General features: G+C 38.4%; 1 protein-coding gene across 9 annotated transcripts in view; it reads left to right on the top strand.

The window, feature by feature from the left end:
- Positions 1–23,561, top strand: part of LOC111866557 (SCY1-like protein 2) — a 157,037-nt gene that overhangs the window by 123,780 nt on the left and 9,696 nt on the right. For 2 of the 9 annotated variants that reach the window (XM_033752317.1, XM_033752312.1), the window contains 6 exons: positions 2,221–2,389; positions 3,417–3,598; positions 8,879–9,138; positions 11,606–11,668; positions 18,960–18,977; positions 21,583–22,315. In XM_033752317.1, coding sequence (XP_033608208.1) covers positions 2,221–2,389; positions 3,417–3,598; positions 8,879–9,138; positions 11,606–11,668; positions 18,960–18,977; positions 21,583–21,939 — 1,049 coding nt within the window. In that variant the 3' untranslated portion in view covers positions 21,940–22,315. Of the gene's footprint in view, positions 1–2,220; positions 2,390–3,416; positions 3,599–8,878; positions 9,139–11,605; positions 11,669–18,959; positions 18,978–21,582; positions 22,316–23,561 lie in introns of those variants that run through there. The other 7 variants (XM_023855620.2, XM_033752318.1, XM_033752313.1 and 4 more) reach the window with 7 other exon arrangements.

Genomic DNA, 23,561 nt, shown 5'->3' with positions numbered 1-23,561 from the left:
GTTTCGGACAAAACTTGTAGGCGGAAATGAAACATCCAATCCTATCAAATAAATGTTCCCTAAATTTTATGTTTTTGGAGATAATTGAACAAAGCCGAGGTAACGCTTACGAATTGTTACTACACGCGGCTATGCACGTTATACGTACTGGGAATAGCGTCTACGTTACCATGGTTACTGTGCACAAAGGAAGATATGGCCTCAGCGTACAAATACTGAAATCTTGGATTATTCTCAGATGGCAGCAGGAGCTGAGTGCTTCTCCCCTGAGGCAGCTGTACGCGCCATGAATGGCCTCAGAACAGCAACGCGCACCGGGCATTTGGAACCCAAGTGTGTGTCCCTCTAATGGGAATCTTGTGTGGACTTGCAAGCATCTAATTACACTCTCTGCGCCGCCATGTTGCCCCCATTTCCGCTGCGACTGAAAGCAAAACAGCGGGAGTAGAAATCTGTAGATTTGCATGTAAACATTTTCCTTGTTCCGCCTCTTCCCTGTTGGTCGGATTCCCGTAAGAATTAAACATGTAGGCAGTCGGTTGGACTCCTTGGTCGGGGGATCAGTCATGTCGCAAGGCCGCCACCTACACACAGGACAACATAAATACAGACGAAACGCGGATAGATATACATGCATCGAGTGCGATTCGAACCCACACCCAAAAGAACTCCTTGTATTAGGGCACATGCAAATAATATTTTGTAAAGCGATGAGTTCACTGGATTCTTCAATTCACGTAATCCTTCCAGCCGCACTATGGCCCTGGGGTCGACTCAGCTTCTAACAGAAATGAGTACCAGGAATGTTCCTGGGGGTAAAGGGTGGCCTGCACGTAAGGCTGATAACCTTACCGCCGTAAGCGAGCCGACTGTCTAGAAAATGTGGGAGCCTCGACGTCTCACAACCCTAAGGGCCTCCACGGCCTGTTACAGGAATAGCTTTACTTCTTTTTTACCTTTTTTATATTATGAGCCTGTGGGCATGACACTCTAAGGGAAGGGTGCTGGGGACCGAGTGCTGCGTTCAGAACCAGGGCCTGCGAGGGAGGATGTGACACGAAGACGGAGAAAATATAGTGAGGAGGTCCATGATACGCACTGTTCATCATATATTATTAGCGTGATCAGAAATGCGTACAAAATTTTTGTAGCGAAGTATGAAAGGACGCGGATAACGGTATAATATTAAAACGGATCTCTAACTTACAGTTTGTGAAGCTGTGGATAGGAGCCCCGATGGTGGCATGAAACTAGTCACATCACATCACAACACTTCACAGAGCGAACACACTGAAGGGCCGGGCAGGTTGGCCTGGCGGTAACGTTTTGTATTCATATTCAGAAGGAGGCAGGTTAGAAACTTGTCCGCGACACCGTCTATTCTGGTTGGGGGGGTTGTCACCAAGATTACCTGATTCGTGATTTATTTAACAACGATGTTTCAGATATCTAAGTTTTTCTACCCTAGCAGTTGCGCATGGCGGTAAATATACTGCTATTTGGGCGATTCCGGGTTCAAATCTCGGTTAGGACACCTATCCTGATTTGAGGTTTCTCATGGTTTTTCTCGGTCTCTCCAGAAAAATACCAATATAGTAGCCTAGTAGGGACACCGAAGCAACCTTCCAAATCCTTTCCAATTCATCTGTCACTCTACCATCTGCAGCTGCTGACAGTGTCTTACCTACTTCACGACCCAGATGATGTGTTTTATGTAACGACGATTGGTCATTTATGGCTTTGAAAAGTATGTGTAGGGAAGTGGCCGTCGTCTGTTTTGCTTCACCAAATTTAAGGCCTGAAGAAAACAAAGAGAACTCGTTGACCTCTTTGTGGGCTGCAGCAGAGCGCCTGACCGCCCCAAATTTAGATCGGGAAGAGTAGCCATTTACAGAGACGTTCAGTGACAAGTCCTAAATCTGTGTTACATATATCACGTAAAAGTAACACAAATTTAGCAGGGATTCTGATGTAAACAGACACCTTGGAGTCAATCACAGTGGGCGCGCGGTTCGTTCGAACGCTGGGATCGTGGGTTCGAATCCCACTCAAGGCATGGAGGTGTTTGTGTTGTCGTGTGTGTAGGTAACGGCCTTGCGACGGGCTGATCACTCCTCCAAGAATCCTACCGTCTGTGTTAAAAAGATTACGAAACTGAAGAAAGGCAGATCCTGTGTCCTCATGTGTTTCCACCTACAGTTACACCCTGTTTCTGTGCAGATATCTACAGATTGATGCTGAGTGACAAGAAATACGGCTTGTCTGTGAACCTGATGGCAACCCGAGTGATGCCGTCCTTGTTACCACAGACTGTGAACCCTTCCCTCAACCTGGAGCAGTTCACAAACCTCCTGGAGGTGCTTCAAGAAATGCTTGATCACATAGACAGGTACATGAGGCATTACTTACTTAATAAAACTGGTGTAGATTGGTTAAGGAAATCAGAATTGATTTGGGCCTTTGGGCAAGTTGTGGCCACTAGAGGCCATCAGTGTTTATGTAGGTTGGTATCCCTCACCTGGCATGTATTTCCTGTTGAGGACCTGACAGAGAACACTGAGAGATACCGTGAAAGTTACTCTGTACAATATGTACGGTGGCCATGACTGTTAAAGCTATATGCAAGTATTGCAGTAGAACTTTGGGATGAGATTTGATTCCTCATGCCAAATATTTTTTGTTGCATAATTAAATTTCAGTGTCTTAATTAGGATGTAGATCCTTCTCTGTAGTTTTAACTGCTTTCTGTTGTGTAAGCCAATCACAGTGACCGCGCGGTCTAAGGCATGAACATCTTTGCCCGCTTGAACATCGGGATCATAGGTTCAAATCCCATTCAAGGTATTGATGTTTATGTGCGTTATTTCATGTTTATGTTGTTGTGTGTGTAGGTAGGGGCCTTGGGACAGGCTGATCTCCTGCCAAAGGCGTCAAACCGACGGTGTATAGGGTTAAGAAACTGAAAAATCGGCCAAGGACCACAAAGGCTGTAGAGTCATAGATAGATGGGTAGGTAGGTAGGTAGGAAGGAGACAGACAGACAGACAGACATATTGTGTAATTGAGAAGGAAGGAAATAAAAAAAACACCTTACATGGAAGTCATGCCCGTCTTTCTGTCTGTGTCCTAATATCAGCACCTCAACTGCCAGCCAGATTTTATTTTAATTCAGGAAAGGGGACTTTCAGTAAAACTATTGGACAATTTCAATATTCAATTGTAACGATCTACACTCAAGCATAGTTTACAGAAAGCCATAAATGGAGTTCCCCATGTAGCTCATAAACTGTTCTGTATATCTCGTTGAAATCTCTTATGAGCTGGAAAATATCCTTTCCTATATTATCAGAATGTTGTTGCATGAACTCGAGGCTGCAGAGCTTCTAGCATATGCATACTTAAACATGTTTATGCAGGAACCAGAGGAACAAACTGAAGCTTGACAATCTGTCCCTGCCAAGCCCTGAACGGCATCGTCCGCTGAGGCATCAGTACAGTTCTGACAACATGCATGTCCCGCCCTTCAACATCCCTAATCTGCGTATTGAGCAGCGTAAAACATCTAGTGCAGAGGATATGGCCCGCAAGAATTCTGCAGGTAAGTATCACAGTTTCAGAAATTATGTAGCTCTTTCAAAGGTTTTTCAGTTGTTGTAAAATATAAATGTGTTACTGACAACGTCTTTATTGAGTTCTAAATTATTTCCATATGTGTTGTTGATTTGAAGTGAATTTAACAACACTGCTTATATTGGTGAAGTCAGTCAGTGTTAGGATGGCTAGTGTGGTAATGTAGGAAATGGATTCCATGCTGTGATTAGATTGGGCAGAGGCCAGAAAGATTGACACAAACTGAACCTGGAGGGCACCAAACACAAAACAACAACAAGAAATTTTGTAGCAAAGTATCAGTTGTGTCAAATTAAGATTTGAAGCCTGCAGTAATAACCTTCATTTATTTTTAAATGTTGTTAACTCTGTACATGCTGAGTTTCTTTTGGTTAGTTCAGAACACAGAAGTGTTAATTTATGTATATGCAAGTCTGTAACATATTTCTGTATCTGCAAGAATGGTGAATTTTTCACCGAAACTGGGTATAATGTTCTCTGTTACTTTTGATTTCTTTAGGATATTGTATCCTGTTCTGTTGTTGCTGTACCTACTTTCATATGTTTACACTCTCACTAGATGTCAATACAACATTTAGTTTCTTGTGATTTATTCAGACATCACAACTGGATGTCTTCATATGTGATATTTGTGTTTGTCTGGTTGTGTCTGTGTTACAGTGTGAGCTCATTCCTGTGTGCTTGAATACTGAGACTTCTTTAAGTATAAACTGACAGACTCTATACTACTGACTGAGGTTATTGCTGCATTAAAATTCTCTGGGGTGATATTGGGAACTTCTATACATCAAATTTGATGAGAAAACAAATGTTTTATAGAAAATCACTCTCTCCAGAAATAATTTTGATTCATAAATTCACCATGAAAGCTTTAAATATTTCACAGGCATTAATGATACTGAGGCTATTTCTGTCCATCTGTCTATTTGCATGCGTCATGTCTATTAATGCTGAATAGATTTCAATGAAATACAATTTTTGAGGCTCAAACTAGAAATTGTAAGTCAAATTTAATTTTGGTCTGTATCAGAACTGTTGAGAAGAAACTAATTTAACGGAACCTTATGAAGGAATATGAATGGAAATAAACATTGATTAGATAGAAACCATTATTATTTCAAGGACTGATATCTGAATAAAAGTTAATAACACAACTGTTAAAGATGCCAGCAAATTTATTTATCTGCAGAGTGAAATGTCTATGTATAATGCAGTCCATTTTCTTCCTCTTACACTTTTAACACTTTAAACACAACATGTTTTGTCCCTAGATGGCCATCTTCAGGTGTCTTAATATATTAAAACTGCTACACTGCATTAAGACACCTGAAGATGGCCATCTAGGGCCAAAACATGTTCTGTTTAAAGTGTTAAAAGTGTAAGTGGAAGAAAAAAGAAACAGTTTATTGCATTATTGATGGACTGTATTATACAAGGTCCGAATAAAAAGTATCGGGAAAATCTTTCCCTTACTTGACTGTACACGGCAGCACGCTCGCACCGCGCAAGCATCTTAGTGGGGGTCTAACCTTTAACACGCGCCAAGCACCATTCGCCTGAGCGCGTTCGTAGAGGCCAGGCCGTGTTTTCAGTGGACGCCTGTCGAGTGAGTCGGTGCAAGCGCAGAATGCAGCGAACGATTGAACAGAGGTACGCCATCAAGTTTTATGTTGGACTGGGGAAATCGGGTACGGAGACGTTGGGCATGATTCGCCAAGTGTTCAAGGATGAAAGCATGTCACAAACTGCAGTTTTTAAGTGGCACAAGCTCTTCAAAAGAGGCCGACAGAGTGTGGAGGATGAGCCCCGCGGTGGACGGCAGTCGACGTCAAGAACCGACGACAACGTGCAACGTGTGCGTGACGTACTCAATTCAGACCGTCGGTTAAGTGTGCGCATGATTGCAGATCGTGTTGGCATTGATAAGATGACGGTGCACACCATTATCACTGAAGATTTGGCGATGCGAAAGGTCTGCGCGAAACTCGTCCCGAAGGTCTTGACGGACGACCAAAAGCAGAGACGAGTGGCTGCTTGCGAAGACCTTCTGCAACGCGTTGAGGAAGACCCCGGCTTTCTGGACAACGTCATCACGGAAGACGAAAGTTGGATATTCGAGTACGACCCGGAAAGAAAGCGTCAAAGTTCCGAATGGCACACTTCGGCATCACCTCGTCCAAAAAAGGCGCGAATGAGCAAATCCAGAATGAAAACCATGCTCATCGTTTTCTTCGACGCCCAGGGGGTGGTCCATTACGAATTTGTACCTGAGGGGCGAACAGTGAATGGAGCTTTTTACCTGGAAGTGCTAAGAAGAATGAAGAGAAGGGTCAATCGGGTGAGGCCAGCCATCGCCGGAAATTGGAAATTGCATCACGACAATGCACCCAGTCACACCTGCTCCAAGGTCACCGACAACCTGACAAAAAACGGCATCGCGACAGTACCCCAACCCCCCTACAGTCCCGACTTGGCACCAGCAGACTTTTTTCCTGTTTCCGAAAGTGAAATCCTCCCTCAAAGGGCACCATCATGGGACCCTGAGTGCCGTCAAAGAGGCTTGCACGCGGACCCTTAAGGACCTTCCGGAATCCGCCTACCAGGGAGCCTTCGTGTTGTGGCAACGCCGTTGACAAAAGTGTATCGATGCACAAGGGATGTATTTTGAAGAATTTTGAGGCATTGTAGCAGTATCTGAAGTAAATCTATTTTCCCAGAACTTTTCCCGATACTTTTTATACGGACCTTGTATATGAATGTTTTAGTATGGCTTGCAACAGGATGCTTAAATACAGAACTACAAACTGGAGCATGAAATTCAGGGGGAAAATTAACAGAGAAATCAATAAAAGAAGAAGAAGATGACAACTGGTTGGTTCAGTCAATGAACTACTACACATGAAACTAAAATTGGACTTAATATAATGTCAGATACTGGCCATTTGTGCAGACAAACCTGGATGACATGCAACATAGACTTTATTAAGAAACTTAAATTTTGTTTCAAATGTTTGCAATTTGTTTGCATTTAATGAAATATGATGAAGAACTTCTGTATGCATTGAAATATCCCTATTTATTTGGTTTGTCAATAATGAACTCCTATCTATAATTAAATGAACATCACATTTCTAGGCAGTGAGACCCGACTGTCTGTTTCTCGCTCACTCTCTCTCTCTCCTTCTCTCATCTGATTCATGTACTGTATATCACACTGCATCCAGCTGTGTCAAATTGCATGATATTAATCAGTTTATTACAAGTTGAGATCTCATCTGAAATGAAAGGAGAAACCTTTCACTGTAAAGTCAGAAATTAAATTATTTGTAGTCATAATTACATCAGTAGCAATTTAATTTGCTAGCACTGATTTATCTATTTTATTGCAGTCTTCTCTTAACAAATTCAGTAACTACATAAATTTGTTTTCTCTGTTTTGTTTCCATCCGTAACTGTTTGTGCATATAGATAGATGACTGGATTCATTGCTTCTCTGCAGGCTGTGTTATCCAGATTATAAAAGTCCACAGAAAAATAATTATGGAACATCATGTCCATTCAATAGGATGAATGCCCCAATTTCATGTCATATCTTATTTCTCGGTATGGAATAACTATTTTCCTATGAATGAGGTGTCCTGTTTCACAGTCAGGTTAACAATCCTCCATTATGAAGGACAAAACTAGAGTGTCACTCCACCTTAGTTGGTATACTGACCAAAGTATGGGCTGGGAAACAGACGAATCTGGGTTCGAGTCCAGCATCTAGATCAAGTCTAGGGCCTATCCAGCTTTCTGTGCATGGAGTATGAAAACTTCTTTCTCTGCAGATGGCGCAGCCAGAGCATGAAGGTGACCCTTCTTGTCCATCTACTGCCAATATTAAGAATGAATGTATATGTACCTCCACTCCCCAATATACCTTCATGGCTTGGTGCTTGTTTACGCACAGACACAACATTACCATTTTACTCGATGCTATGTATTCTGAAATACTGACAGATAGACCACAAAATTACCATTTTACCTTTAATATGAGATGAGTTGTGTCACAAAATTGGGTACGTTTAATTTATTTTGACTTTGTGTACATTAAGCATCGAATTGTGTATATTATATTTCAGATAAGGGCCCTAGACATGTCAGATGTGCAACTGGGCATGTTGTCCATGTACCAGTCAGTATAAGCATGTTTCAAAATTCCATGGAACTTGTTTCTCTTCCTGATCCGCAGCACCATACATACTGCTCCTGTAGCAATACACATGTGTTGTGGTCCAGTGGTTAGCATGCCTCATTCAAACTTGGGAGATGCTGAGTTCGAATTTTGATCCAGAGACCAGCTGATCAGCGGTTTCTGTGATATTCATCTCTTCCTCCAGGAAAATGCTGTAGATAAAACTCTAAAAAGGAAATAACATTCAAATTAAGAAATTAAAATTTACTAATGTGATTCAAGAAATAACTGCTAATGAGGATTCAAATTGCATCCAAAAACCCATCATAATTTTTGTACACCGCTTTAACAGCTGTGACTACCGTACATATTGGCAAGAGTGCTGAGTTAATTTCATTTGGGTGTTTTAGGTTAGGCATTCGTTGGGAAACGAAACAGACAGAAAAATTCCATTTTCCTGTAGCCTCTACTATATTTGTATGTGTGTGTGTGTGTGTGAGAGAGAGAGAGACAGAGAGACACACTTGCTGATTCCTGTATGTAGGTCTCTTTACATTTATGTTTTCTGGAAAATAATTGTGATAGATTTTATTTCCCGCTGCATGACTCCAAATTGAAATGTGATGGGAAGAGCATATTTCATTGTGTTCCTTCCACATGCTGGCTGAGCTCATTGGCAGCCAAATGCCTCCCAAACCATTTCCAGCTCCAGATTATCCAATTGGTTTCTTTAAACAACCTGTTGTCTCTTATATTCTAGGCTGCATTAGGTGATTCATCCTACAATTTGAAACGTGAAGTGAAATATTCAGGCTTCAAAATTTGAGTTTTGGTTTCAGTACTTATTTCCTTCTCCTTAGTTCAAGTTTTACTTGAATGATGGAGTTTTGGAAGTGGGTGAGTATGCTAGTCTGAATTTGGCAAATCAAAATGTGAGACCTGCCATTGCAGTATTAGTGAACATTTTTCTGGAATTTCGTGTGATCTGGGGGTTGCTTGGGCGCTCCACTCATCCCAGTCTTGTTGTCGTAACTCTGGTGAATGTGAGTAACAATGCCCCAAATGCAACAGATTCTGGCGTCTTAGGAGGTTGGTGGTTTGGTGCGTCGCCATCGTCTCCTGACAGCAACTTCTTGAGAGTGCACAATGCTTTCCCAAACCGACGTCTCTCTGATAACGCCCTCATGATGCCCCCCAAAATCCGCATTGCTCCATCTTGTGCCTCCTCTCCGGGTGGTACTCCAGGAGGCGGAGGGCTTCCCATCAGACGACACTCCAGCATTGGGCCCCAGGAACGCCGTGGGTCCACTGTCAACCTCTCACCTCCAACGGTAAGCATGATCCTACTCTACCACTCATTGCTCTGCTTGCCACTTAATTTGAATGAAGAGGTTAGAGAGAAAGCAACTTTTATATAACAGCATCCAGACTAACCAATTCTTCCACCAGGGCATAGCTGCTTTCCTTGTCAGTATCACAATATATAGTAGCTAAAACTTTAAGAGGGGATGACAGAACAAGAAATTAAATTGTTCTCATGCAATCAAGAGATTCCAATTGCAACCAGAAAACTGCAGCAACACTTGCATGTCACTTTGATGGCTATAGTAGCATACACATGGACAGGAGTACATAGCAAATTCCATAATATCCTTGGCTGTCTGCAGTAGGAAACAGAACACTTATATTTTATATATGTATATTACATGTAGATACAAACCACTAGAACAGCAAAAATATATTCATATTTGAACTGATTTCAATCGAAATAAAGGTTGTTTCAAATTAGTATTACAAAGTAATATTTAGTTTAAAGCTGTGTCTGTTATTCAGATATGCTCACTTCTATAAGTCACTTCTAGCATTCCTACAATTTCCCATTGCTGCCAAAACTAAATTTTTAGCCCCAAAGAACCTATAATTTGCATGATCTATCAGGGTAGCCTGTTTCCAGCAGAGGCTGTTCTTCAGTTCTGTAGGTAAAGTCAGTGTAAGCAAGTACAAGTAACTGACAGTAATTTGAGGTGAAAATACTGATTGCTCTTCTTACACATTGCCAATCCTCCAGATGTTTATCAGCATGTCTAAGTCAGGCAGTACACATAAGTGATTTGCTGTTCTGATCCAAGAGCACTTGGTTAACTTGCAGTGACATTAATGAACTTGGCCAGCCCCTGTGCCATCGTACTGCTCATGCAGCAAACCTAAACCCCTGTGCCATAAGAGCCACCAAATTTCTCTCTAAATTAGGCAACCCACAATTATTCAGGTATTCCATCATGTTCTTACGTTTTATGTACAGAATATTAGGGCATGAAATAAGGTCTGGACTTATGGAGACTAGACCGAATCCATGTCCATGCTAAAGCCTCCCAGATTCGGAAAATCAATGTTCCATTTTTGCCTGTAATGAGGGGAGCTTTGATCTCATGCACCTGCTCAGTTCGCTTCACACTGCGAACTGCCTTCTGCATGACGAAGTAGAATTAATGAGCACCTCTCGATTGTGAGATGATTGTTTGCTTTATAGCAAAAATGGAAGTTGTGCAACAGAAGCAGTTAATATCTGTGACTGACACTTCTAGCAGCCTTCAGTGTCGGTATGATGAAAAGATAATAGTCTAGAACTCTTTCTGAACAACATCTTTTAATTACGGGCTGATTCTTTTGATAGAATGTGTAATCGTAAGTAGTGTTCATTTATATCCCAACATAACTGACTTCTAGAGTATCAGATTTATTTAAAAAATTCTCCCTGTCAAAACATGAGAGTAACAATTTAACATTCTTTTTAATTGCCAGGTTTTATATAAGATTTGAGGTTCTTATGGCAGTGAATGTGCAGGCTGTGATCATGGGGCAGTGACGTTGTCTTGTCTGGTAGGGTTATCGATGTTTCACAGGGATATACCGCCTAATCTTCATGGTACAAGAAATGATCCAAGTGGGACAGAAAATTGTGGGGGGGTTGTGGTCCTGTGAGCGCTTTTTATCAGATGGTGAAAATAAGGAAGGAGTTAGAAAGCGTTATTTCAGTGAGAGAGACAACATCACTTTATTATAACATTCCCAGGCTTCCCTGTTTGCCCATCTGAAAATGATATAAATAATATTTAAAAAAAATGAATTCATACTTCAAAAAGTTACAATTACAGAAACCAATCAGTTAATGAATTTTAGAGGAATAATTGTTGTTTGCTGTGACAGTTGTGTATAGCGTATAACTACACTGTGTGGTCAGAGTTTCTATATGTTAAAGCAGGTGGTAGTTATGGTTACCGCTGTGCTTTAAAGGTTAAATCCATGACTACAAAATATTACACTGTGCACCAAACTGTTAAAATAGCTGTGCAATGTTTCACAAGCACCTTCATTAAATCCAGTCTAGATCCAGTTACAACTTAAACATTTCTGTGTTGAAATTATTCACAGTGGACTGCAGCACAAATATTTGCCTGTGTTCGTATGATCATTAACTGACATGTAGCTCCCACACCTGTAAACAAGAGCAATGGAATGTATTGCTAAACCAAACAGTGAGAAGAGACACACATTGTTATAATTTCTAGTTCTGTTCAGTTTTATATCACATGCATGACAGAAAGCTGGAGAAACGAAAGATCTGGTGTATAAAAGAGTTAGAGGGAGGAAAGTCCCGAATGTAGGAAACGTGAAACGTGTTCCTTGCTGTGTTTGTGTATGTGTGTGTTAAACCGAAGATCCTCTGTAGAGCTATTACTGGCAACATGGTAGGGTAGGATGCTGATGTCCTTGTTCCCGTTGTGATCATGCCTGCAGGGCGGTCTCCACTACAGATCAGTATCGAGGGAGGGCTCGAGCTTGTCCGTGCCATCAACGTATGTAAGTCACATTGCTCACCATATTGTGCATTGTAATCTCTCTGTTCCGTCTTCCTCCACCCGCCTTCTGTTGCACTGATCAGCTGCTGCCATAATAATTATAATTTCTTATTTTCCGTTTTTAATTTTTGCTCTAATATTTCTCTTCCAGCCATCATTAGGAAAAAAAAAACAACGCACAAAATATAATAATAAAGATAATAATTTTACACGGCCAATCTTGATAATGTGTATGATTTAGCATGCTAGGATCATCACACTTATATGAAGGTACATCATTATATCATGTTGGGGCAGAACAGGAACATGGCAATGTTCTCAGTAGCAAGTGCATCACAGGATACAGATACGAGTTGCCGCAGGGTGAGTAACTGCAGGGTACTGTAGTCAATAAATTACCATATACATGTGCTTATATGATATTTTTTGTAGCTTTAATATAATTAAAAGTTATTAGTGGGAAAAAAATGTCCATTTCACCTCCAAAGATATTCAGTGAAACCCTTGTTCAATGCATGTATAGGTTTTTCTTTCGCTAAATCGAGGTTTTCACTAAATGGGGATTAGGCACTGTACCAAGACTTGGTGTACATAATAATAATAATAATAATAATAATAATAATAATAATAATAATACAATTTTCTGGATCTGAGTTTCCCAACGCCTTTATTATGAAGAGTATTGTCTTCTGGGATATGACACTGTAGTCTCATGCAAGTACACTGAAGTGATGAACTTGTGCTGGAGTACATAGCATCGCATCCCAAAAGATACACTGAAATCTTGATTATCTGTGGTACTGAAGAGGAGAAGTAAAGCAGAAAATAACAAAAAATGGATAATTCACATATTCAGAAGCATCCTCTAACCATACAGCATGCAAACCTGAAACAAAAATTAATCGTTACATTGAAAAAATCCTTTAAACTTACTTTAAGGCTGGGATGTCATTGCTCTTATATAAATTGCATTGCAATGTGCAGGAACTCAACATTCAATAAATGCTGGAAAACAACATGGTGTAGGATTTGAGTTTCTCATAGCAGAGGTTATGGAAATTCCTACCTTCTGGGAAGTTGCTGGTTTGATTTCTTGCATGGCTTACTCATCAAACCCTGAAGATGGAGGTGACATCTTTGTATGAAACTCTGGTTGACTTTAAGCATACCACATAATGTTATACCACAGACAGTGTTTATGTTGGGCTTCTGTTGAGACCAGAAAGCATTCACTAAATACTGACTTTCAATAAAAAGGCAACACAAAATTAGGATTTGACTATTTATTTCTCACAAATGGATATTTGTTTAACAACTATTAAGGCTGATAAGTTAGAAGCATCAGTGACATATTGAAGTACTATAGATTAGTTTCATGTTATTCCATATCGAATGTTTTAAGTAGACTTGTTTCTTCTTTAATAATGGGATAATAATTCAATATTTTTTCCCCCATTGTCTTCTTTTTCCTTAGGCATTTTGATTACATCTGGGTTTAGCAGTAAAATTTCTCCCTCTGTTTCTGTCTTCCTCAAAGGTTCCCCACAACAATTTCTCCATACCCTTTCTCGTCTTTAATATCTTTCCTAACCTGTCACTCTCACCTTGATCTCTGTCTTTGCCTTGAACATTTTCTTTTTTTGTGATTTTATCGTCATTTATTCACAAATTGTTTCCATACTCTCATATTTTCGTATTTATTAATTTTTTCCGTGATACTGGTATTTATCTTTAATTTTCTCTCTTCTGGTGTTTATCTTCGATACAGAGTTCTCACATTTTAACAACATGCTGTATATTTACTAACAAGGTATGACATCAGTTAACTTCTTAAAGACAGAGATGTTCTTGCTATTCAATTTCATGCTAACAGCTAATCTCAATTATAAAACACTTTCATAATTAATAAATATTAAGATCTCCTCTAGAAATTAGGGACTTCTCAAACCTTTTCCTCTGGTACAATGAACACTTGAAAAGTGACACATTTGGATTGTAATGATTGGGATTAATTATAGTTCTGTGTTGTTTTCTGACTGTAGTGTGAATTTTGGCCCATGCCACCATGTAGTCTGGGTACTGACATTAAGGATATCCTGAAGATGGAGGCAGTATGTTCCCCAGAAACATGTGTGCCCATCTACAAGACTACACGGAGTCAGAGTCAGAAAACCATGATATGAAATGTAGTTTTTTCACTGAAAGTACAATGTGTTACACAATATGGCACTGTATTTGACATATATCACATTAATTTCATGCACTAGAAAATGATGATATGCAAATGGGAATTATGTAAATCAAATTAAAATTGAATATTCAATCATTAGAGATACATATAATTTTAATGTACACCTATTTGAGGACCACATATGGCAACATCCTGGTGTTGAGTGGATGAGGACTTATGTAATTATAACATGAAATAAATAAATTGATAAATAATTTTATCCATGCTATAGTCTAAAAGCTTATACTGAGATCAAAAGTCGTCCCAAATGAATCAGAATCACATATGCACATATATATGTTAATTTAATTAGTTTCATGTATTATTGTGTAAAGCACAGAAGGTTCAAATTTTCTTCATTGACATTATGGTTTACTGTCATCGAATTTGTTGTGCTACTTTTGTATTTAAGATTACTTCAACTGTGTTATATAGATTCAGCAATGGAATGGACTCTGCAATAGTGACTGGAGGAACATGACGTAATAAGTTCAGATGCCAGATACCATGACATATTTGGCATGAACATAATTAACAACATTGTAGATATTCCTATACTGCCCCATGACAACATGGTTGACATGGCTGAAAATTATTCTCTGTGGCATTTGTTTCTTTAAATATTATTCATGCATCTAAAAATTATAATTACAGTGAATTCGAGAATTTAAGTCTTTTGTCATTTGTTAATATCAATTGCTTAAGTGCTGGATTCTGAATATGCCTGTAACTTATTTATTTTCAGATGATGTTACAGATTTTACCGTTTGCTTCCAGCATTCTATTTTCGGTTCAGTGCCCCTAAAAGTCTGATGCTAGTATAGAGACCTGTGCAAAGTCTGGGCACCAGATCACTTAATGTCTTTATGATGGCACTTGTAGCTTTCTTCCTATTAGTAATGTTGCTCTTAGCGTTTCCTTCTTGGTCTCCCTTATTCCTTTTCTATCCATAACCTTTACCCACGTTTTTCCTTAGTGTTTCCACTCAATTTAATTCGTTCATTGTATCATCATTCATCTTCCCTTTCTTCATTGCTGTCATTCATATTAAACCCTTTCCTCCTGCAAGAGCAAAAAGCAGTTTATATTTTCCACATATTCTAGCAATGGCAAATTGGCTTTCTTACTCCTGATGTTTTTGATTCTTTTCTGGGTCCCATTTTTTTGGAAGTAGCTTCTATGTTTATAGGAAATTTATGCTGGCCTCCTAGTACATTTCCTGTCACAGCAAAACTCTGCCTTCTCAATGGCGGATACTCAGTATATTATGGTTCAATTAGTCTCTTTCTCTGCTGTTTGCATATTAAAATACAAATTTAAAGTATATATAATTCAACAGAAATATTTATAGAAATGCAAATGCCACCAACAGATGATGTTACAATATGAATAAAATGGATGAATACTACTTATTGGACTAATCCTGTGTGTTTATTTATTGAAGTAGTTGCAGGTTCCATATCCCCAACAAATAAATTTCCTGGACTTATATTTCTATGTGTGATAGTTCAGTTTTGTTATGATTGGATAATAGTTATGATAACTTCTTTCTGGGGTGATATTTCCATATGGTACTGCTCAGTTTGTTTCATGCATGAGGGTCATTGGTTTCTCCTTTGTTGAATTTTGTCATTTAAACATATGAAGTTGGCATAGTGATTAAACTCTATATTTGTATTTCGGAAATGCTGAGATAGTACCTTTATTAGGCCACAACTGATTCTTTCCATATAATTTCCAATCATCCTACCATTCTGGCACTATATAGTCAGAGATGCTGACAGCTTTGTAAAATAAACCACATAGAAATTATAATTTCAGTTAAAAATCTCGCAAAATTTCTTAATTTCACTAACAGAATTATCCACAGTATAATGCTTGTTGTTGATAAGTCACACATTCTGTGACACAAAGAAATGTAAAACAGACACAAACAGAAACAACAATGGAATTATAAATATACATTATAATTCCTTTGAAACCATTAAAGCAATGAACGAATTATGAGAGGACTACAAATTTCACAGTTAAAAGAGTTTATGGAATGCAGAAAAATTGGAATAAGTATGATGGTTGGATCTCTGCCAGGCTTAACAAAATATCAACCAGAAAGTGAAAGTTTGGGAAGACTTCTGAAATGATTGAAGGGTCGTGTTTTATATATCCATGCAGATCTCAATAAAGCTATTACTGGAAGACATTTTGATTGATGATAATAATAATAATGATGAAAAGGATCCTCTAAAGATCTGTGACAATGGTGTGGTATTAATTATAAACTCTTTTGTTGGACTTTATCCATTGTCTCAAATCTGAAACTATACAATGTTTTGGAAGTTCCATCTGCTTGTGAAACATTGTATAATTTTAAATTTAATTAACAGAATTGACAGTGTCCAGCATAGTTTTATAATTGATGATGACAAACATACCCACTTGATATGCGTACTGATATATTTATCAGTGCTAGAATAGGTAAAACATTGTGTACTAAAATTGGAGCAGCAATTGAAAATAATCTGATTTACCTACTTCATCNCACATTAAACAATGATCAAGAAATTTATCAAGATTTATCATGGACTAAAATAAAATAAAATTTCCATTAAGACGTTCATTCATTACTCATTCCATTAATCAAGTGCGTCAAATTAAAATGCATATAAAAGAGACACTTATCATACAAAATTCACTTATTAAAACAATCAAAAACAGTAGATTAGTCATATAATATAAAATAAGCATAAAAATAGTTGACAACTTCAGGTGCAACTTAGTCAATAACAGAAATCAAAAGCACGCAAGCCAACATGCTACAATGCATAGTCATACACATACCGTGCATATTTCACCAAAATATAATTCATGATCACATATGCAAAACTTCACAGTAATAATAAAATGGTTAACAGACACTTGTTCAAACATGTTCTTCAAACTATCATACAAGATGTAATACCCATCAAGACAAATAAAACAGGATAAATACGTAATTTGTAGTTTATGACATATTTCTATATCAGTTCATTTGTCGTCACGATCTGTGTGTTCTCTTACATTACACATTATACCCATTTCTGTTGGTAGTATTCTTTCATGGAATAAAAGGAGTGATGAAGTAAAAATCTCTTCAGTGCTCTCTTAAAATTTGAATTAAAATTTGAATTACAGTAAACCCTCGCTAAACCAGTCACAGTTATTTCAGATGACAGATAATCTGGATCGAAATATGAAAAATGCTGTTAACAGTTGAGTACATACTTTAGAAACACATAGAATTTAAGAAGGCAGATGAGTCACTTGTCCCTTCAGACAAAATTAAACAGTTTCTTCAAACCTGCATAGTTACTTTCAAAAACATATACAATTTCTGAGTCTTCTATTGATGAATAAATAAATTGTCTTTCTGTAGTTTTTATATAAAGGCTCTATGTGGTTATTTTTTTATTCGGTGTCATCAGTGTTACTCATATTATTAAATTTTTCATTTATTTCTTTTCTAAGTTTCTTTTACCTTTTAGGATTGCCTTTTGCTTCAGTAATCCAAATTCTTGCTTAATCTGGCTGACCTCCACCCCATTTACTCTGATTAGCGAGGGCTTACTATAATTGCTATGCAGATATCTATTATGGTTTATAAAGTTCCTGAAAAACAGCTTTTTATGTTCAAAAATGTGATTCTTGTCATTACTGAATAAACATTACAGTCCATACCGGCTTTTAAGTGAACTGGACACACAAAATGGTACATGTTATATTAATTTTTTTTAATACTAGTGGGGTGGGACTAAGTCCCTTGTAATGCGGCCACTTCTGGCCTATTGTATCAGTCCCAGATGACAGGTGAGGGTGATTGTGGAGCAATTGGTGGAATGAAGATTGGCAGGGGAAACCGAAGTACTTGGAGAAAACCTGCCCCAGTGCCACTTTGTCCACTACAAATCCCACTTGATCAGACCCGGGATTGAACCCGGGCCGCCCCGGTGGGAAGCCAGTGACTAACCACTTGAGCTATGGCACAGCCCAACATGTTATATTAGAACACTCTGAAGTCGTAAATTCATCGAAATAATATCTGAGATTGCAGCTTCTGCCTCACAGCCATTAAGCTGCGACTCCATTACAAAGACCACCCACTTAATACTGGGAATCACTGTTCACTACAAGAATTATGTGGCACACATAAATACACTGTGTGGGCAAAGTGAGGAGCTTGTCACTATTGATGTGCTTGGTATGTATGGTTACCACTGTGCTTTTGAAGTGTTAATGAAAGAAATCAATACGAATTCTAATCAAAATTCATGATGAAGACAGTCTGCTGATACCACTTCAATGACTGACATAAAAATTCCATATAGGCTACTTCATGCTCTGGTACAGGGGAGGAACATACCGAAAAGTGTTGAAATGTATAGGATGAAGCAAAATTAGTCATGGCCCTCCAGAAATAGTCTCTATAAAGTTTAAATTTCTAGAAACTCATATTTCACAAAATGTTAAGATTATTTATATTGTGTATTTCACTTTACACTTAGTATCATAAAGCAAGTATTTAATTCCGAGTTGTTCATATGACTCATGGGAAGTGTAAAGTAAAATTATGGATAAGTCCCATAAATAATCTCCATTCATTTTCAATATTCCCTCAGCATAATTTTGGCCGTGTAAAATATTATAATTATGCTTTACGTTGCATGCTTCTTTTTTGCATATAGGGAAGTTGTTGTGTCCTCGTCTGGCAGATTTGTGAGTGTCCAGCGTCTTTTTATCCTTTTGTCTCCATTAAATGTCTTCTTCAAGCAGAGTCTTCGCAGAAGAGAGGCAATCTCCAACAGACCCTTGATAACTGTGTCTTTGTAATCGTAGTAGCATTATTTTGTGATGTTGTCCAATTACATTTTGATGGTTTATGCTAGACAGGTGACCTTCAGGACATAATTGTCTTCGTGTCCGTGCGTCCATTGTCAAGTATGTCAAGAAAAGCAAAACACTTGTCATGTGTATGCGTGTGTATGTTGCTTTGTGAACTTATTGTCGCTATCTGTTCTCTTCTATCCAGCTTGCACGGAGCATGATCGTGAGTACCGAATGGTGTTGACACAGATTTGTGTATTGCTGGATGTTGTGAATAGTAGGTATTAGTTGAATTTAGGTAAAGGGCAGTTGGTCCAGGGTTGCATTTCTCAACATTAATATGTGGTTTGTGTCAAATCAGCTGTTTCACATCTCAGTATCCTTGCAAATATCTGATTTTATTTACTTAAAAAAACAGTCTTTCAGAACTGAAGATAGATATTGAATTAAAGTTTTCAAGATACAAACAATTTAATTTTATATTTAAAAGGAACTTTTGTGCACAGCTGTCAGTAGATACAAAGTTACACCTACAGAACATCACAAGAAGAGTGATATTTCTTTGTGGCAGTGATATTTGGTACTAAAAGCAAGAAGAATCCAAGAAATTAAAGACAGCATAAATATACATCCTAACACCACTGCTAAGTTTCATTAGATCTGACCATCAGAGAAACTCTGATTAAAGTGTATAAATGTAGATGAAGGGGTACAAGGATAACAACAAAACTGGAAGAAAAATCCCTTGGGAGGGAAAGGAAGAAGACCACCTTCCACAGCTGACATTCTGCTACTGAATCAAGGGATGGCTAAAATGACCATGTGCAGAACAAGACCATTTTGGGACCCACAGTAACCGGGTTTAATAACCTGACCCTAATATGTTAATGATAAAATAATGTGCTGTACAGGTTACTGTAGCTTTTGTACTATAGTGATTTCATTGAAGGTTATGTCCAAATTTGATCCATTAAGTTTGATTCACTTTCCATAGAATTATATACAATATAAATATCTTCTGAATCAGTTTATAACTTAGAAGCAGAAGTACCCATTCTTCAGCTGGCATATGGTTGCTTTCACTGTCAACATCACAGCATATAATAGCTAAATCTTTAAAGAAGCAATAACACTCAGATTAAGGGATGAAATAAAAGGAGACGAGGAATGAGAATTTGAATTGCACCTAAAAATTCTACTGTGATACAGAAATGAGTACCAGGAATCTTCCTGGGGTTAAATAGTGGCTAGCACATGAGGTTGACAACCTCACTGCCATCTGTGAGATGATTGTCTAGAAAATATACCCATCTCACAATCATGTTGGCCTCCATGGCCTGTTATGGGGATAGCTTTACCTCTTACCTCTTTATACATGTATTTCTTCAGGCCATATCCAGGAAACTTGGCAACTTAGAATTAGTGAATTTCATATTTTGTTCATTACATCTACATCCTTTTTCATGGGATCATCTTACCATTGGGCACTATACAGTTGAGCTAATGACAGTTTTGTTAAGTAAGGTATAATTAAACCAGAACATATATAATGTGTTGTAAACAAGGCACACAAAACCTGTAAAACTGAATCTAATTCCATTTATGTAAAATGTATTGTATAACAATAGAGAAAGAATCTGACATGGCAACAGAGTGATCACTTTATTCTGGAATGATCAATGGTTTGTAACTTTAAACTAATTTTATTCCTTAGAATGTTTACTATTTCATGTTGTAGTCTTTAGTTTAGAGTAGCTGTGTGTGGCTTGTAATGCATTGTAGCTTAGATCTGCATGCACCTTGTAATAATCAGCAATAATTACCCTTCTGAACTGTAAGTTAGATTATATGATTTTATCAAATATAACAATTGATATCATGGTTGCCAACCACCAGATAAAATCCAGACAACTTGCCAGAAAGGCCACATTATGGATTATATGATTTTATTCTCTGGAGAAAGCAGAATGCTGTAGAATATCAATTTGAGAATTGAAATTTCTACACATTATATCATTGTAAGTAAAGACGTTTTTTTTTTCCTAAGTGACAACTGAGTCAGCTCTCTTGTCCCTAGCAACGGTTCTGATCTTGATTCACTGCTCTTTCCTGCACAATCCACTCAGGGAAGTTCTAAAGGCACTCCACACCCATTGTGATGGATTCAGGAAGATCGAGCCTTGCTGATATATACAGTTCTGTAATATTAACATATTTTATATTTTCAGAACTTTGTGATTGGTTTCTATAAACTTGTACCTGGAAGAGAAAAGTGTGTATCTGGCTAGTTGGCAATCCTGGCTTTAGTATTGTTTGTATATGAAAGAACATTGAAACACAGTAATAAACCTTAAATTCTGAATACAGTATTTTTTATAATGGAATCCTTAAATTTATATGAGATTTCTCTTACTTCCAATGGTGTTACCTGAAAACCATGGGAGAAGAGATTTGTTTAACTCATTTTTTAAATTCAAACTATAGTAAAATTTACTTACAAGCTCAGCATTCAAATTTCTGCTTGCTTTAAATATGCTGAACTCCGAAAATGAGTCAGTTATGTTTCTCCAAATGTCAGGAACTCATAACAGACCACACAGCATCACATCCCAGAGTATATTGCCCTCCATACCCATTCTTAAGAAGCAAATTCAGTTTTAGAAACCATTCACTTACATTTTACCCAAAAGCACAATGGATCATTAAAGGTCACAATGCAAGGGCCACTTATATGGCTCACCCCTCATACGCATACATTTTACACAAACGTGACAGCTGTTCTAGTGCATTCCCGTATCTCTGATGGTTTCCTCATTTGTCTGTGCCAGGGTGGCAGTATGCCGAACACAAGCAGCAGCGTGCCCTTCCTGCTGAGTTCCAGTATGAGCAGCATTCGGTCTCGTCGGCCTTCTGCCTGCTTGTCGAGCTCGCAGGGGTCAGGCCTCCTGCAACAGCTCGGCTCCGGCATGGTAAGACAACTCACACTGGGAACCTCCTCTCAGCACCCGGCCAACGGAAGGGCATTCCCTAGTAGCAATGTAAGGAAATGTCCTTCCTGTGTGACTCTCAACAGAATTCTTCCTGCTGCTGCTGTCGCTGCTTCTCATTTGTGCTTTGCCATTATTTTTGTTGCATTTACACATTCGGAGCTTCTCCCTTCCTTCTCGCCTTTACCCCTCTGGTAACCTGCTGAAATACTTGCACTTTTTGCCACAGAGTATTTACTTTCCAGAAAATATTCCTCATTCTGGAACTAATATTTCCTGTGGTTGGTTACATCCTTGTTTGTTACTCTGTTACTTTGTTTGCCTAAGTTTTAACATCTCACAAGTACAAACACACAACCAGAAGCGCTCGCTCATCAGTATCACAATATATAACAGCTGAAACTCTAAAGAAGGAATAACGCTCAAATTAGGAAATGAAAGGGCCAGGATACCTCAGTCAGTATAGTGACCAGGGTTTAATTTCTGGCAGAAGCAAGAGATTTTCTCTTCTGCATAGCGTTCAGAGCGATTCTAAAGCCCACCCAGCCTCTTATCCAGTTGGTACCAGAGGTTCTTTCCCTGAGGGTAAAGCGACCAGCATGTGAAGCTGGCCACTCACATCCGTCTAGTGCTGAGGTCAAGAATCATGGAGCTATATCTCCACTCCCCCCCCCCACATCTTCATGGTGTAGTGTTAAATTAGTTGAGCACAGGGACAACTTATCTTTTCCTGATGTAATTAAAAAAATTGTGAATGAGGACTCAGACCACATCAAAGAATTCTACTGCAGTACCTGCACATTGCTTTAACATCCCTGGCTACGTTAGATACCGGCAGTAGAGTGGAGGAATTTTCATAATATCTTTGTGTGTTGTCCATTAGGCCTGGAGCTGGAAGCAGGACACAGAGAAGTTCCATTTTTATATATTTTGGATTATTTGAGATGAGTGTTCACCCACATTCAAATGCTGGTATGTCATCTGTTGCTTGCCAATATACTTATTCCCATTTAGGGGCCACTGTCTCCAATTGGCCCCCTCACAGCCCCCTTCTCCTATCATTTCCCTATATCTGCACCTTGATTTTCCCATGTGGCTTAGTCATCTATCCTGTAGATGGACACAGCAGATTTCTCAGAAACACTGGTACCTTTCTGCTAGGCTAAAGGATATCACATCCCAGAAGGCTGCAATCTACTTTGGAACAGTTTATAGTCTGTGATGTCACAGAAAAGATAGATGTGGCATGCTTTAACAGAAAGGCAAACCATTCCTGATGTATTCATTACTGAAGTTGGCTGCACTCAACATTTAAGTTCAGTACCAGCTTCTAGAGAGAACTTTTCCAGAAGGAATGGTCAGTTGAAACCTATGCCCTGTGACCCATTTCCTTTTCTCCTATAGTTCCGCAACAAGTATGCAGAGACATCTAGTGGTGGCAGCTGAATCTTGTATTACTTGTTGTTCAGTGCACTTACATTGTGTTTGCAGGAACAAATGCTTTACAACTGTAGCTGGTGAATGCTGTCACATGTCTGTTCAGTCAAGTCATGTCAAATTTCTCTGCTTGTGTATTTTGGAACAAAAGAAAGATACAATGTTTGTATCTTGTGATAATGATTTACTGCTCTGTGTTATAAACTTACTCTGTATGTGTGTTTGTGTGTGTAGTGCTTTATAGAGCTGTTATTCACAGTGGGGAAAAAGTTGTATTATCCCTAGATTTATTTATGACATAATTAAAACTTTTATCCTTCTATATGTAATCTTGGGTTACCACAGCAACACATTGCATAAACATAAATTATTTGTTAGGCCAC

This window comes from Cryptotermes secundus, unplaced genomic scaffold (genome assembly GCF_002891405.2).
Source record: "Cryptotermes secundus unplaced genomic scaffold, Csec_1.0 scaffold575, whole genome shotgun sequence".
Lineage (NCBI taxonomy): Eukaryota > Metazoa > Arthropoda > Insecta > Blattodea > Kalotermitidae > Cryptotermes > Cryptotermes secundus.
The sequence above is the reverse complement of the archived record's forward strand: the minus strand, read 5'-3'. Positions and strand labels throughout refer to the sequence as shown.